Below are 16,360 nucleotides of genomic sequence, written 5' to 3' on the forward strand. Positions count from 1 at the left end.
AAAAAAAAAAAAAAAAAAAAAAGACCACCCCATAGTCTGGACCATGTGAAGTCTCAGACAGTGACGGATATTCACCAGGGCTGGGGCTAGCGTGGGTCAAGTAAGATACCTACAGTACTAAATTCAAGGAGCCACTGTTTCCAGGGCCATAGTGCTGCCCCTGAGGATCAGTGCCTCTCTGCTCCCTTCTAAATGCCAGGAACCGCTTCAAACCACAAGGGACAGCAGCAAAGCCCATCCAGCTTTCTTCTGTACCCCTCCATCCCAAAGGTACACTCTAAAACCTTTGGGAGCAGCACAAGACATTCTTTTTATTTCATTTTTTTTTTAATTTTTTTGAGACAGAGCCTCACTCTGTTGCCCAGGCTAGAATGCCAAGGCATCGTAGCTCATGATAACCTCAAACTCCCGTGCTCAAGTGATCCTCCTGCCTCAGCCTCCCGAGTAGCTCAGACTGCGGGTGCCCACCAGGATGCTGGCTGATTCTTCTATTTTTAGTAGAAATAGGGTCTTGTTCTTGCTCAAGCTGGTCTCAAACTCCTGAGCTCAAAGGATCCTCCTGCCTCAGCCTCTTAAAGGGCTAGGATTACAGGAGTGAGCCACCATACACCAAAAACATTTTTATGTTTTTTTTTTTAAAGACAGAGTCTCAGTATGTCACCCTCGGTAGAGTGCAATGGCATCACAGCTCACAGCAACCTCAAACTCTTGGGTTTAAGCAATTCTCTTGCCTCAGCCTCCCAAGTACCTGGGACTACAGGTGTTCTGCACAACACCCAGCTGTTTTTTTCCTATTGTTGTCATTGTTATTTAGCAGGCCGTGGCTGGGTTCAAACCCACCAGCCTTGGTGCATGTACCTGGCGCCATAACCATTGAGATATGGGTGTTAAAGAAATCAGCCTTAAAAAAAAAAAAAAAAAGAGATACGGGTGTCGAGCCCCCAAAACATTCTTGAATGGCCAAATTCTAAATATTTTATTTCATTTCAGCAGTTACAGCCAAATAATGTAAATTTTTAAATGCTAATCCTAGTTAAAACTCTCATATGAATCTGAAAATAATTATAGCAGATGGGATAAACATATGCTTACTAGCACTAAATATCTTGAACACTCCCACTTAAAAAGTAGCATATTTTTGTGATTTGAAAAATACATTATGCACTGAACACTTAAACAAGTAAACCAGGAGGAAATAAATCCTTAGTATAAACTGCAGGAATAAGGTGTATTATAATATTTATGCTTACTAAAATAGGAGTCTGGCTCGGCACCTATAGCTCAACCGGCTAAGGCGCCAGCCACGTACACCTAAGGTGGCAGGTTCGAATCCCCAGCCCGGACCGGCCAAACAACAATGACGGCTGCAACCAAAAAATAGCCGGGCGTTGTGGCGGGTGCCTGTGGTCCCAGCTACTTGGGAGGCAGAGGCAGGAGACTCGCTTGAGCCCAGGAGTTGGAGGTTGCTGTGAGCTGTAATGCCACAGCACTCTACCCAGGGGAACAGCTTGAGGCTCAGTCTCAAAAATAAAATAAAATAAAATAAAATAGGAGTCTGCCTGGGATAAACCATTTAATAGAAAAAAAAACTGTTTTTTGAGACAGAGTCTCAACTGTGTTGTCTTGGGTAGAACATTATGGTATCATCAGACCTCACAGCAACCTCAAACTCTTGGGCTTAAGTGATCCTCTTGCCTCAGCCTCCCTAGTAGCTAGAACTACAGGTGCTCCCCACAATGCCTAGCTAATTGTTCTTTCTTTTCTTTTCTTTTCTTTTTTTTTAAACAGAGTCTCACTATGTCAACCTTGGTAGAGTGCTAAGACATCACAGCTCACAGCAACCTCAAACTCCTGAGCTTAAGAGATTCTCTTGCCTCAGCCTCCCAAGTAGTTGGGACCAAGGCGCCTGCCACAACTCCCAGCTATTCTTTTGTTGCAGTTGTCGTTGTTTAGCAGGCCCGGGCCTCGGTGTATATGGCCAGCACCCTATCCACTGAGTTACAGGCGTTGCCTAATTTTTCTATTTTTAGTAGAGATGGGTTTTCGCTCTTGCTCAAGGTGGTATCAAACTCCTGAGCTCATGCAATCCACCCACCTTGGCCTTCCAGAGCGCTGAGATTATAGGCATGAGCCACTGCACCTGGCCTAAAGGAAAAAATCTTAATAAAGAACCATAATACCATTCATTTTCACCCAAATATTTTAAATTCCCCAATGTGTTACTACGTGTATCAACATAGTAGTGTGAAAACTATCTGAACTTTAAAACTTGATATAAAATGTCCTTTCTACTCAGGCCAGGATACCAGTGTGATAATGTCCTCTACTCTATCTTCCATTACAAGGGAAATAAAAAGCTACTGATATTTCCTGGCAGTATTAAAAGGTTTAAAAAATAAAAGAAGCAGGAAAATCCATTAAGACGCTAAAGACATTTCTGTAAACTAGAAATATAACTAGAGATAGTAAGTAGAGAGAAATAGAGTATAAAGAACGAGAAAAGGTGAAGGGCTTATAAGCCAGTTTTTTCTACTTACAGGGAGCCTGAGTAACATCTTAGGAGAAGCAACGATGAGGGGTTTTCTGAAGTTCCGGACCATCTGTCTTCTAAGCAAGTGGAAATACTGTGCGGGGGTTGTGGGGTAAACCACAAACATGTTCACGGTGTCTCCATCCACCCCCTCTTCTCTGCTGTCACACATCTGGGAGAGAAACGGAAAGATCATCTGTCTCGGTCACAATGACAACAGCCTCACCAACGGGAAACACAGCATTCTCAACGAGGAAAAGACATTTCTCTCCATTACAGAAAAATACCAGAAGGTAAATTTATGCACGGTGAAGTGTGAGCCGAAGGAGAGTTCTGTCAGTTCTAGACACTGGCCCAATCTGTGTCACCTGGCACAGGGGGGCCCCAAACACAGCTGACTGCAACAATTATCTGGAATGGACTCTTAAAAACAGATGCTCTGGCTCGGCGCCTGTGGCTCAAGCAGCTAAGGCGCCAGCCACATACACCTAAGGTGGCAGATTCGAATCCAGCCTGGGTCCGCCAAACAATGCCCGCAACCAAAAAAAATAGCCGGGCGTTGTGGCAGGTGCCTGTGGTCCCAGTTACTTGGGAGGCTGAGGCAGGAGACTCGCTTAAGCCCAGGAGTTTGCTGTGAGCTGTGATGCCACAGCACTCTCCCAAGGGAGATAGTTTAAGGCTCTGCCTCAAAAATAAAAAAAACATATTCTCTTCCTGTGGGGTTAACGATGGATCCTATGGGGTTAGTATATGAATGTTTATTGTAAATCTTTTGAACTTTTCTGTATATTTAAAAGTTTTCATAATAAACTATAAGGAAATAATAAGAAGAGGCATTTGTAGTGATTCTTACCAAATGAGAGCAATGGCTGTTTCTAGAGGCCATTTCAAATTACTTACAATGATTTGATGATAATGAATCATTTAATAAAAATACCACCATTACTTGAAAACAGTTTTTAAAAGTAAAAATACTGGTGTGGCACCTGTAGCTCAAGCGGCTAAAGCACCAACCACATACACCAGAACTGGCGGGTTCGAATCTGGCCTGGGCCTGCCAAACAATGACAACTACAACCAAAAAATAGCCAGGTGTTGTGATGGGCACCTGTAGTCCCAGCTACTTGGGAGGCTGAGGCAAGAGAATCCCTTGAGCCCAAGAGTTTGAGGTTACTGTGAGTTGTGATGCCACAGCACTCTACCCAGGGCAATACCTTGATGCTCTGTCTTAAAAAAAAAAAAAAGGAAAAATACTGATTCCTAGGTCCCTTCCTGAGAATCTGATCTGGGGTTAGCCCCTGTGTCCATTATCTCTCTTTATTTAGAGTTTTCTGGCTGAACACCATCCTAGTGGTGCTAATCCTAGCACTCTGGGAGGCAGAGGGTCATATGAGCTGAGGAGTTTAAGAACAGCAGGAGCAGGAGTGAGAACCCATCTTACTAAAAACAGAAAAAATTAGCCAGGCCATTGTGGTAGGTTCCTATAGTCCCACCTACTCTGGAGACTCAGGCAGGAGGCTCATTTGAGCCCAGGAGTTTGAGGTTGCTGTATACTAGGCTGACGCCACAGAACTCTAGCCTGGGGCAACAGAGTGAGACTCTATCTCTAAACAACAACAACAAAAAAAGCTTTGGATCTTGTCCCCATAGGAGCCACTTTCTTTTTTCTTTTTGGTAGTATAATCATTGTGCCAGGAACCACTCTAACTGCCCTAAACTGTGATACCTGAAGCATGTTTCCAAGAAACTCTGACATGGCCTCAAATCAGTTCCATTCAAGTCCTACCAGGCCTTACAGTATAAGGTGAGCTTTCAGCCGCCTGCAGGAGCTAGGTAAGCACCTGGGAAGAGGAAAAGGCTTCCTGGACTCCAGAAGGCATCGTTCAACATACCTGCAGGAAACGCTCTATGCGGCAAGACGAGTGGTCTGGCCCAGCCCCATCGTAGCCGTGTGGAAGGAGAATGACGATGCCGCTCTGTAGCAGCCACTTGGCCTCTCCTGGAAAAATAGGACTGGGGAATAAGGACTCTGTGAAGCAGGAGCAGCGGATGCCACGTGGACAGTGAAACCAGTGTTAGTTAGTCTGCTGCCTGGCCCCCAACACGGTTTTCCTTACATGTACTTTCTAGCACTGTTACACCATCCTTAGGGAGAAAATATCCACTTTGCTGGGAGAGAAAGCTATACCGGCACATGTCCTGGACAGTAGCAAGTGAAAGGTGAACTGCAAGGTGAATGCCCGGCTTCCTAGCCAGCTGGTGCCACTCTGATTTCATCACAGGCACGGTTTGTAGAAGAATGGGCGCCTCCCGCCACCTTCCTCCTAGCCCAGCTGACCACCTCCCCACACTGACCAACTCCTTACGTTGACCTAATTTTCATAGACCGGACATGCACCACATGAGCGTATCAGTACAGTGGGCCTAGTTCCTTATGTTGACCTCCTTGTGTTGACCAGTTTGTTACAGTCCCTTGGTGGGGGTCACATTATAGAGGTTCTGCATATTCAAAACCTAATAGTAGATACCCCCAGAAAATTAGGTTGAGGATCTGGGGAGAGACTTAGCTTTTCCTTCACAGATTTCAAGTTCTAATAGTACACAACAAGTACTGTTCTTCAACACTTGGGTGTGCATGGAGAGAGGGGAACTGGTCTTCAAGGCCCTGCTGAGTCCTTGGGATAGTCCTTCATTAAACTGCCTGATAGGCTCGGTGCCTGTGGCTCAAGCGGCTAAGGCGCCAGCCACATACACCTAAGGTGGCAAGTTCAAATCCAGCCCGGGCCCGCCAAACAACAATGATGGCTGCAACCAAAATAGCCAGGCATTGTGGTGGGCAACTGTGGTCCCAGCTACTTAGGAGGTAGAGGCAGGAGACTCGCTAGAGCCCAGGAGTTGGAGATTGCTGTGAGTGATGCCACAGCACTCTACCCAGGGGGACAGCTTGAGGCTCTGACTCAAAAAAAAAAAAAACTGGGCGGCGCTGTGGCTCAGCGAGTCGGGCGCAGGCTCCATATACCCAGGGTGGCAGGTTCAAACCCAGCCCCAGCCAAACTGCAACAAAAAAATAGCCGGGTGTCGTGGCGGGCACCTGTAGTCCCAGCTACTCGGGAGGCTGAGGCAAGAGAATTGCCTAAACCCAGAGGTTGCTGTGAGCTATGACTTCACAGCACTCTAATAAGGGCAACAAAGTGAGACTCTATCTCTAAAAAAAAAAAACAAAAAAACTGTCTGATAGCTGCGAGGCCTCAGCATGTAATAGGGTGATCCCCAAGTCCCCGGAGGGCCCACAGCACTCAGGAGTGTCATAAGCAGCAGTGGCCCCTGTCCATTCTCCTGGGCTGGTGAGACTGGGACCTACGTCCCTTACCCTCCCACACCCTAATACCAACCTCCAGAGATGAACGTGTCAAAGATGATCTGGGCACCATTGAAGAAATCACCAAACTGAGCCTCCCAGACGGGCAGTAGCTTTGGGCTTTCAATGCTCATTCCATACTCAAATCCTAGGACGGCCTCTTCTGACAGCGGGCTGTTGCTCACCTAATGCCCGAGAAGAGAACCAAAGGCTGTCATGCAAGGGGCTGCCCAAGAGGAGCCAGCAAAGGGCGCAGGAGCCAGCAAGGGCAGCGTGTCACGTTTTCACAAACCCTTCGAAGGGAGGAGGGGTGCAGAGGGAAGCTTTGCTTCCATCCATCACCGTATTCCTCTCAGAAAGGAGGGTGCTATACGGTTTGTCTGACCTCTCCAAACCTCCTGTTGAAATCTGATTCCCCATGTTGGAGGTAGGGGCTAAAGGGAAGTATTTGGGCCATGGGGGCAGATCCCTTCTGAAAAGATAAATGGGTGGAGGTGGGGTGGGAGGTGGGTGGAGGTGGGGTGGGAATCCTTGCTTTATTAGTTCCCATGGGAGCTAATTGCTTAAAAAGAATCTAGCACCTTCTCTCTCTCTCTCTCCATGTGATCTGTGCACACTGGTTGCTTAAACTCCAGTCAAGTGAAGCTATTTGTAGTTCCCAGAGCAAGTAGGGTTTTCTCACCTCACAGCTTCCATATGTACCCTGTGTCCACCTAGAATGTTCACCCCACATTAATTAGACTAGATGTCCCCCAACATCCCTCACGTCTAAGCTCAGATCTGCCTCCTTCTCTCAAGCTCTCCCTGCCTTCCCCAGGCAGATGTAGCTGCCCCATCGCCTGTGTACACCGAAATACCTTATTTTCTTGATTCTATGTTTTTATTTAAATAAAATAAATAAATGTTTTTATTTATCCAAAAAGCATGCAAGGTGGCTTATAAACGTATATAACATATACCCTGGTGTACACATTTTAAGTGGAGGGAAAGAAGACAAATGAAGATTGAGACACAGAACAGAGCTGGGCTAGGACGTACCCTAAGGAGTGGCTCACGGATCATGGAGGCTGTCACTGCCCCCATCCGCTCCCTTCCCCTCCTAAAAGCCATTATTGATAAGGGAACACTGGGCAGTAATACAATCCAACACAGGCAATGAAGGCTCAGGAGACAACAACTCCTCACAACAGCAAGGTCACAGGAGTTTCTCCCAGGTCTTCGTATGAAGGACATGATATTAGATAATAAATGAAATCTTTGGCTCGGCACCTGTGGCTCAAGTGGCTAAGGCGCCAGCCACATACACCTAAGGTGGCAGGTTCTAATCCAACTCGGGCCCACCAAAACAACAATGACGGCTGCAACCAAAAAATAGCCGGGCATTGTGGTGGGCTCCTGTGGTCCCAGCTACTTGGGAGGCTGAGGCAGGAGACACGCTTGAGCCCAGGAGTTGGAGGTTGCTGTGAGCTGTGATGCTACAGCACTCTACCCAGGGCAACAGCTTGAGGTTCTGCCTCAAAAACAAGAATCCTGGAACCATAATTGTGGCCACCTAGATTTTGTGACTGCCACGGTAACATCCTACCTCTAGAAACCCCTTCTGATGAGGGTCCATGTGGTTCAGAGGGAGATAGGTATCATCGGTCTCCTGGCAAACCACCATTGCATGCCTCTGGCTAAAAGTTCCACGGCCAACATCTTGGCCACTCAGACGGACATTAAAACCTTGAGCAAGAAGGAAAGAAAAAAAAAAAAAGCAGACTCTCATGAATCACTTGATAATAAGACACAGCAACTCTGAATTTCTTATACATCAGCTTAATCCTAAGAATTTTCCTTAGCATAACAGAGTCTCCTTATTAAAATATACCGTCCTATATTCAAAAGTCAACATAGGGCAAGAATGGACAGTCATCACTTGTCCCACAAATTTGAACAGGTAACAGCAATGTATTGGGGGAGTATAAATGCTTTTTAGTCCCTCCTCTGATGAAGGCTGCTGACATGACTTGTACCACAATCAAATACAATTGTCAGGTAAGAAAAGCTAATTTAACATGTTTCAGAATCTCTCAAGCCAATGCAAACAACAGGAGGTAGCTGTAATTCAGAAAGGTCACAGCCAATGTCATTTAAATCTTTCTCTACCAGCCGTGCAGCTAACAGCCAGTTCTCACCTTCAGCAAGTAGGGAGCCGAAGGCAAGAGCTTCCGCTGTGGCCCAGTCCAGCTTTGTGCCTTCCATCACTTTCTCCATTCTAGACTGTAAAGTTGAAGGGAAGGAGAAAAGAAACTTTCAAGAGTCGATGTCACATCAAGCTCCAAAAACTTAATGCAACACAATAGTAAGTATCAAAACCAGAATGTTGAATAAAAACAGAGAGGGCAGACAGCTGCGTCAGAGTACGACAGCAATTACACACACTTCTGAAACAGGCAGGACAAACATGCACTTAGGGTTAGTGGACACCTCCCTAGGGTCTGAGAAGATGGGATTACAGACTGTATGTGGGGACTGTATTTATAACATCCTACTTCTAAGGCTGGGTAATCACTATGTAGCTTGCTATAATAGCCTCTATGCCTGTTACACACATCTAAAACCAAAGTTAGCATTTTAACATAATGCAGATGCCCAAGTTCCTTCAAGCTTAAGGAAGATAAGAGCTGCATGCTGTAGCTCAGTGGTGAGAGTGCCAGGTCCCCACACCAGGGAGGGTGGGTTCAAACCCTGCCCAGACCTGCTTAACAATTAAAAAAAAAAAAAAAAAGCTTAAGAAAGATGAAAACCTGGGGGCGGCACCTGTGGCTCAATGGGTAGGGCGCTGGCCCCATACATCAACGGTGGGGGGTTTGAACCCGGCCCTCGCCTATAGCTAACATAAGATGGTATGTAAAACCTAGCATGTATAAGGGTCTAAATGGGAACCTTTGGGGTACATGTGTTGGTTTTTTTTTTTTTAAGAGACAGAGTCTCACTTTATTGCCCTCAGTAGAGTGCTGTGGCATCATAGCTTACAGCAACCTCCAACTCCTGGGCTTAGGCGATTCTCTTGCCTCAGCCTCCCAAGTACCTGGGACTATAGGCGCCCACCACAACGCCCAGCTATTTTTTTGTTGCGGTTTGGCTGGGGCCGGGTTTGAACTCACCACACTCGGTATATGGGCCAGCACCCTACTCACTGAGCCAGAGGCGTTGCCCATGTGTGTTGGTTTTTTGTTTCTTTTATAAGCCACCTGAAAGAAGTGCTTTTTGCTCAGAGATTGGAAAAATCAAACAGACATTCCTGTCTTTGTGTATTTTTTATAACGTGCATGTTTTCCATGCGTCGATATTAAATACACATAAGCAAATAAATACATGGATAAAAAATAAAATTAGAGAAAATCTGTTTATGAGATTAATCAGCTGTCAGTCCCAAACAATGCTAGGCTCAGTCCCTAGAACCTAATGATACACAATATTCTTTGTCAAAAGAATAAGCCAACCAAAAACACTGAACCAACATGGATTCCTTTGGCAAGCAAGAAGAAAAAGCAGTAACACGTGATTTCAGTGTTCCCACCTGAACATACATCTTTAGGAGGTGACTGTGGACCTGGAGCTCCTCTGGAACCTCCACAGACTTCCCACCGACAAACCGCAGGAGGTCAAGGGGCACACCTGTGTTCCAGGTGGTGATTCTTGCTTCTGGCTGAACTAGGCCCTGCCAGTGGGCTTGCAGGTTAGTGGCGGGGGGGCTATAGTGGGCCGTGTCAGTTAAGTGGTTATTTAACTTGGCATAGTAGGAAGATTTTATTTCAGACACCTCCTCCTGGGCCATGAGTCCACTGGCAATAAGGTGCTCTGCATATGTGTCAGGGATGCTCTTTCGGGCTCTGTCCAAGAAAGATGGCAACAAAAACAAAAACATCAATTTGATCTGCAAAAATCCAAGAGTGACAGAGCCAGTCACTGTCAAAGCCATCATAGAATGTCATCACCATAATCGCACATTCAGGAAATGTTCTGGAACTAGATAGAAGTGGCAGTCACAAAGCATGTGAATGTAATAAACACCACCGAATCCTGCACTTTATTTCCTTTTTTTTTTTGAGACAGAGTTTCACTTTATCACCCTCAGTAGAGTGCTGTGACATCACAGCTCATAGCAACCTCAAACTCTTGGGCTCAAGTGATTCTCTTGTCTCAGCCTCCTGAGTAGCTGGGACTACAGCTGCCTGCCACCTTGCCCAGCTGTTTTTAGAAACAGGGTTTCGCTCTAGCTCAGGCTGGTCTTGAACTTGTAAGATCAGGCGATCCAACCATCTCGGGCTCTCCGAGTGCTAGGATTACATACTCCCCCAAGTTGTGCACTTTGTGATTCCTACCTCAATAAGTTAATAAAACAAATATTCTGAAGTGACGGACACTAAAATAAATAAATGTGTTAATAAACAAATAAATAAATGAACAATTATACATAGTCATAAAGGTACTCACAAGTTAACAACCTCTTCCAGGCAAGCAAGAGAAAACAAATTTATATTTATAAGCTTTTATCTACAACCGGGTGGAAATAATCAGTAATATTTTCCTTAGAATTGGTAAAACTCCAACAGTCATTACCAGGACTTATGCATCCTGTCTACCATATGCCAGAGGTGGCGGGTTCAGACCCAGCCCCGGCCAAAAAAAAACACGCAAAAAAAAAAAGTATGCAGCTCAAAGTTGCTGGCATCTGTTTCTGGTTGCTTTAATCATCCTTGAACTAATAATACCACTATACATCCATATACTTTAAACGATAAAGTCTGTTCTCATAGATTATCGTAGTTAATCCTGAGAAAAGTGAGAGGTAAGCAGGATAGATTTTTTTTTTAAATAGAACCCTGAGCCTCACGGACTCATTCAGTCTAAATTCAGAGCTAAGCAGAGGACGCAGATTACTTCTTCCTAGAACAGCACTCTTTCTGCTGTCTTGTTAGACCAGAAAGGCCAGTAAAATGCCCTCAAGTTTATCCCTCTGCTTTCACTTATATCCATGAGAAAATTAAGGAGGGCATCTATTTTACCTTCTTGTGTCTAGAAAAAGAATCGCAAAGCAGTGCGTTCCCTCTGTGTCACATCAACCTTCTCAGTCAGCGCTGTCTGACATAAAGAAAATCCAAGCCACGTGTGCAATTTAAAAAATTTCTGGCAGTCACATTAGAAAGGGCAAAAAGAAAAAGGTGGAATTAATTAATTTCAATAATAGATTTGATTTATATCAATAAATCCAAAATACTGTCATTTCAATACCTCATCAGTATAAAACTTACTGTGATCTATCAAGTTTATATTTTACACACTAAGTTGTTAGAATCTGGTGTGATGTCACCCTTAATTGCACATCAATCAGGACCAGTGCATTTCAGTGGCTCAATAGCCACTTATGGCTAGTGGCTCCCGTACTGGACAGCAAGTTCAGAACATTTGTTAAAAATCCCTGTGTCTCCTCCAGCCAAGAGGCAAAGCAGGTCCATGTCTTTGGTTTGTGACACGAACCACGCAGGTTCTATTTCTGATCCTGCCAACACTGTGCTAAGTAGTTTTGGGCAAGGCTGTGCCCAAGTCCTCCTCCTGCTGTCTTCCCATCTGCTAAGCCGTCAAGTTGCCCTTCTCTACGCCAAGAGGAAACATAGAGTGTGAAGAATGTGGGGTGACTCTGCCCAGGATGGTCCCAGTCAGATAATCGCATTGAAAGTTTCACATCCTAGGCAAACTGGGGAAGATGGCCATCCCACCTGAGAGTCTATTAAAACTAATAACGCACCCCGGGAGGAGGGGCTGTGTCAAAGGAAAGTGTGTAATTGTACCTGATGATTTTGTACATGACTGGGTTGGTGAAGAAAGGCTCGTCCAGCTCATTGTGGCCCCACTGCCTGTAGCAGAACAAGTCAACAATGACATCCTTCCGGAACCGGCGCTGGTATTCAAAAGCCAGCCGTGTGGCACGGACCACTTCCTCTGGGCTGTCTCCGTTGACGTGGATGATGGCACTGCCCACGAGCTTCCCTAAGCAGGGAAGACCAAGGTGAAGCCGGACAATTAACCCAGAACCATATTAGCCCTCCCTAAGTCTTGCCGCCTGTGTGGGAAGAGAGCCCAGTCCCTGCAGGGAGACTGGCTGGTTGGTTAGATCCCAAGCTTTGTGGTCCAGCCAGCAAGTTCCAGCTCCATGACATACTATGTGACTTTGACGAGGTCATGATCTCAGTCTACTCATCTCTAAAACTACTTCTTAGAAATGCTGTAGAGCTTAGGGTGGAGCCTGTGGCTCACTGGGTAGGGTGCTGGCCCCATATACCGAGGGTGACGGGTTCGACCCCGGCCCCAGCCAAACTGCAACAAAAAAATAGCCGGGTGTTGTGGCAGGCGCCTGTAGTCCCAGCTACTCTGGAGGCTGAGGCAAGAGATTCGCCTAAGCCCAGGACCTGGATGGAGGTTGCTGTGAGCTGTGATGCCACCGCACTCTACCAAAGGCAACAAAGTGAGTCTCTGACTCTAAAATATAGAAAAGAAAAAAATAATAAAAAAGAAATGTTGTGGAGCTTAAATGAGTTAATGTATATAAAGTACTAATGCTTAACACTGTCATGTACATTGTCTATACATAACAGTTGGTATTTATTTTGTTATTATTATTACTATTTTCTTTCTTCTTGATATAAAAACATCATTAAAGGATGCATCCTAGAAAAAGATAAATTTTCTCCAAAGACAAGTTCTGCAATGGACCTTCAGTATCTCTATCAGGCTAATCACCAAGAATTCACACAGACAACTGTGAAAGGCACCCAGTCCAGGCTCTGAGTGTAAAAACAGAACAGTTCTTCTAATTCAGTGAAACAGGAATGAAAGCCCACCCTTGCTCCTAAGACTGCCAGTTTCACAGATTAAAACACATTGACTTTGAATCGTCTCAGCCTAGTCCTCACTAGATTTTCACCAGATTTGGTGACTGAACCTATCTGTTTCGACCAAGACCTCGGGCACCCCAAATTAGAACACCCTGAAGACAAGGACTCTAGTGTTGCACTAGCTGCTTTGCTTTTCGCCTTTCACCAGATTGTTCATCCGGTTACTTAAACAATTGAAGGTGATTCACTCTCAGGTCTGTGCTTGTCTGATTTCCATGGATTTAAGGATCACCTTGGAAAGGAATGTTCACTGGGCATCACTGTTGGTGACTACTGAACATGTCTGATCCAAAACTTAAAATGAGGTTGGGCATGGTGGCTGACACCTCTAATCCCAGCACTTTGGGAGGCCAAAGTGGGAGGATCGCTTGAGGCCAGGATTTCGAGACCAGCCTGGGCAGCACAATGAGACCGTGACTCTACAATTTTTTTTAAAAAATCAGCTGGGCAGGGTGGCACCTGTGGATCAAAGGAGTAGGGCACTGGCCCCACATGCTGGAGGTGGCAGGTTCAAACCTAACCCTGGCTAAAAACTGCAAAAAAAAAAAAAAAAAAAAAATCCTCAGTGCTCGCTTTGGCAGCACATATACTAAAATTGGAATGATACTGAGAAGATTAGCATGGCCCCTACGCAAGGATGACACACAAATTCGTGAAGCGTTCCATTAAAAAAAAAAATCAGCTGGGCATACTGACAGGCAGCTATAGTCCCAGCTACTTGGGAAGCTCAGGCACAAGGATCTCTTAGCCTCCTGTGGATCATCTGAGCCCAGGAATTTGAGGCTGCTGTGAGCTATGATGACACCACTGCAGGCCAGCCTGGGATGGAAAGTAAGATCTGTCTCAAATTAAAACAAGATAAGCAGGTGGCACCCATAGCTCAGTGGGTAAGGGTGCCAGCCACATACACCGAGGTAGGTGGGTTCAAATCCGGCCCAGCCCTGCTAAACAACAACTGCAACAGAAAAATAGCCAAGCACTGTGGTGGTGGTGAGTGCCTGTAGTCCCAGCTACGTGGGAGGCTGAGGCAAAAGAATCACTTAAGCCCAAGAGTTGGAGGTTGCTGTGAGCTGTAATGCCATGGCACTCTACCCAGAGCAACAGCTTGAGACTCTGTCTCAAAATAAATAAATAAATAATATAATATAATAACATATTTATTATTATGTAATATAATAATAAATATTTATTTATTTTGAGACAGAGTCTCACTATGAGTGAGTAAATATTTATTTATTTATTTATTTATTTTGAGACAGAGTCTCACTATGAGTGAGTAACTAGTGAGGCTCATTGTAATGGCTGAGTAAACTAGATAGAGGTTTCTCTACAAATACCTTGTCTAACCCAGCAACATCCCCCGTGCCACACACCAACACCACCGCAGTGGAGACATGTCACCTCCCCTGTGCCACACAGCCACATCACTGCAGTGGAGAGGTCACCTCCCCTGTGCTACTTACCAATGTCACTGCAGTATAAAGAAGATCTCCCTCTCTCTGCTGGGGTGGTGTAACCCAGCTGATTGTTGACAATGAGATGGACACTCCCACCAATTCTAAAATGTGGTAGGTTAGACAGTGTGAACGTTTCTGGAACAATCCCTTGTCCGCAGAAAGAAGCATCACCATGAACCTAAACCATGGGGTGAGAAAAGAGAAAAGGAAGATAAAGTTTAAAAAATTTAGATTTTCTTTCATACTGGGATAAACCACTTTCACATACTAGCAGGAATAGAAACCACCCTGTTACTTCTCCACTGCCGTCCTAAAAACATGCGGGTCACAGATTCCTAGAATGGTCAGGCTGATCTCCAGAGCATCTTTCAAAGATGCTCAGTCAACCCTGGTTTCTCTTCAGATTGTATCAATCTTTTGTCTTTTACAAAGATGCTCAGTCAGTCCTTTTCCTGTTGCAGCCACTGTCAGGGAACCTGTTCCTTCTACATCGTGTCATCACGGAAGCAAACATTCTGGGGGCACCATGAAGGCAGGGCTGTTGGATGTAAAGAGAAGTCAGCTCTAGGGAATCTTGCCAGGGGGCAGCCCATGAGGCACAAGGAACACAGTGCGGCTTTGGACTCTTCCTCTCATCTCACCTCCTGGAGAGAGACCGTGTGACTCATGTCCCCTAATCTTTGCCACCACTGTGAACATACAGGAATGTGACGTGATGAGGTGTGGGAGAAAAGTGTCTCATGTATAAGGAGAAAGAAGATTTGCAGAAAAGCAAAACGTTATCATGGAAGAATATATATGCTATCCTTCTAGAACATTCAAAGTCACTATATTACAATACTTGGCAGACTAGGTGGGAGAGAACAAGAAAATTTTTTTGTTAGAGATGGGCTCTCACTAGGCCAGGTGCAGTGCCTCACACCTGTACTCCTAGCACTTTGGGAGGTTGAGGAGCACTGGAGCTCAGGAGTTCAACACCAACCTGAGCAAGAACCAAACTCCATCTCTACAAATGAATAATAAAATTAGCTGGGTATGGTAGCATCTACCGGGGAGGTTGAGCACGAGGCTGGCTTTAGCCCTCAATTTTGAAGTTTCAAAGAGCTATGATGATGCCACTGCAGTCTAGCCTAGACAACAGAGTGAGACTCTGTCTCAACAATCAAACAAAAAAGAGATGGGGTCTCACTATGTTGCCCAGGCTGGCCTCAAACTCCTGGGCTCAAGCACTCCTCCCACTTTAACCTCCCAAGTAGCTAAGATTATAGGCAAGCACCACTGCCCTGAGAGGAAAATAATTTTTCAGTTTAAATTTTAAGTTTAAATAGTAAAGGAATTGTGACCTTAGAAGATCTTAGAAAAAAGTATGAGCTCTACTGGCTTCACATTGAAAGGCTATTTATTGGCTGGATGCAGTGGTTCATACCTGTAATCCTAGCATATTAGGAGGCCAAGACAGTAGATTGCCTGAGCTCAGGAGTTTAAGACCAGCCTGAGCAAGAAAGAGTGAGACTCCATCTCCACTAAAAATAGAAAAATTAGCAGGGTATTGTGGCAAGTGCCCATAGTCCCAGCCACTTGGGAGGCTGAGGCAAGAGAACTGCTTAAGGCCAACAGTTTGAGGTTGCTATGAGCTATGAAGCCATAGCACTCTACTCAGGGCAACAGAGTGAAACTCTGTCTCAAAAAAACAAAACAAAACAGGCTATTATCATAAAAAGCCAAAACACAAAACACTGAACTAAATAAAATGATCTGATAAGCTCAGAGAATAAGAAGAAATAAATAAAAATGAAGAAAGAATATTTGCAAGTAGTTTTTTTAATGCTATTGAAAATATCCTAAGGCTGGGTCAGGTTAGTCAACATCTGTAATCCTAGCACTCTGGAAGGCCCAGGCAGGTGGATTGCCTGAGCTCAGGAGTTTGAGACCAGCCTGAGCAAGATCAAGACCCTGTTTTTAAAACTAGCCAGGTGTTATGGAAGGGGCCTGTAGTCCCAGCTACTTTGGAAGCTAAGGCAAGAGGATTGGTCAAGCCCAAGAGCTTGAGGTTGCTGTGAGCTGTGATGCCAGG

The 16,360-nt window shown here is 45.2% G+C and overlaps 1 protein-coding gene and 1 non-coding gene across 2 annotated transcripts in view; one reads left to right on the top strand and one right to left on the bottom strand.

Annotated features, from left to right (window-relative positions):
• The window catches only part of DHTKD1 (dehydrogenase E1 and transketolase domain containing 1), a 42,328-nt gene that overhangs the window by 6,452 nt on the left and 19,516 nt on the right, over positions 1–16,360 (bottom strand). The window contains exons 6-13 of the mRNA XM_003786814.3: positions 14,293–14,464; positions 11,726–11,924; positions 9,454–9,766; positions 8,066–8,150; positions 7,474–7,613; positions 5,923–6,073; positions 4,423–4,529; positions 2,538–2,702 (exon numbers count right to left, since the gene is read on the bottom strand). Of these exons, the coding sequence (XP_003786862.1) occupies positions 2,538–2,702; positions 4,423–4,529; positions 5,923–6,073; positions 7,474–7,613; positions 8,066–8,150; positions 9,454–9,766; positions 11,726–11,924; positions 14,293–14,464 (1,332 nt within the window). The remainder of the gene's footprint in view (positions 1–2,537; positions 2,703–4,422; positions 4,530–5,922; positions 6,074–7,473; positions 7,614–8,065; positions 8,151–9,453; positions 9,767–11,725; positions 11,925–14,292; positions 14,465–16,360) is intronic.
• Positions 13,395–13,501, top strand: LOC111724145. Its single transcript, XR_002772489.1, has one exon. It is a non-coding gene; the product is annotated as a U6 spliceosomal RNA (small nuclear RNA).

Source organism: Otolemur garnettii, unplaced genomic scaffold, assembly GCF_000181295.1.
Source record: "Otolemur garnettii isolate 467f Iridium unplaced genomic scaffold, OtoGar3 scaffold00019, whole genome shotgun sequence".
In the NCBI taxonomy this organism is placed as follows: Eukaryota; Metazoa; Chordata; class Mammalia; order Primates; family Galagidae; genus Otolemur; species Otolemur garnettii.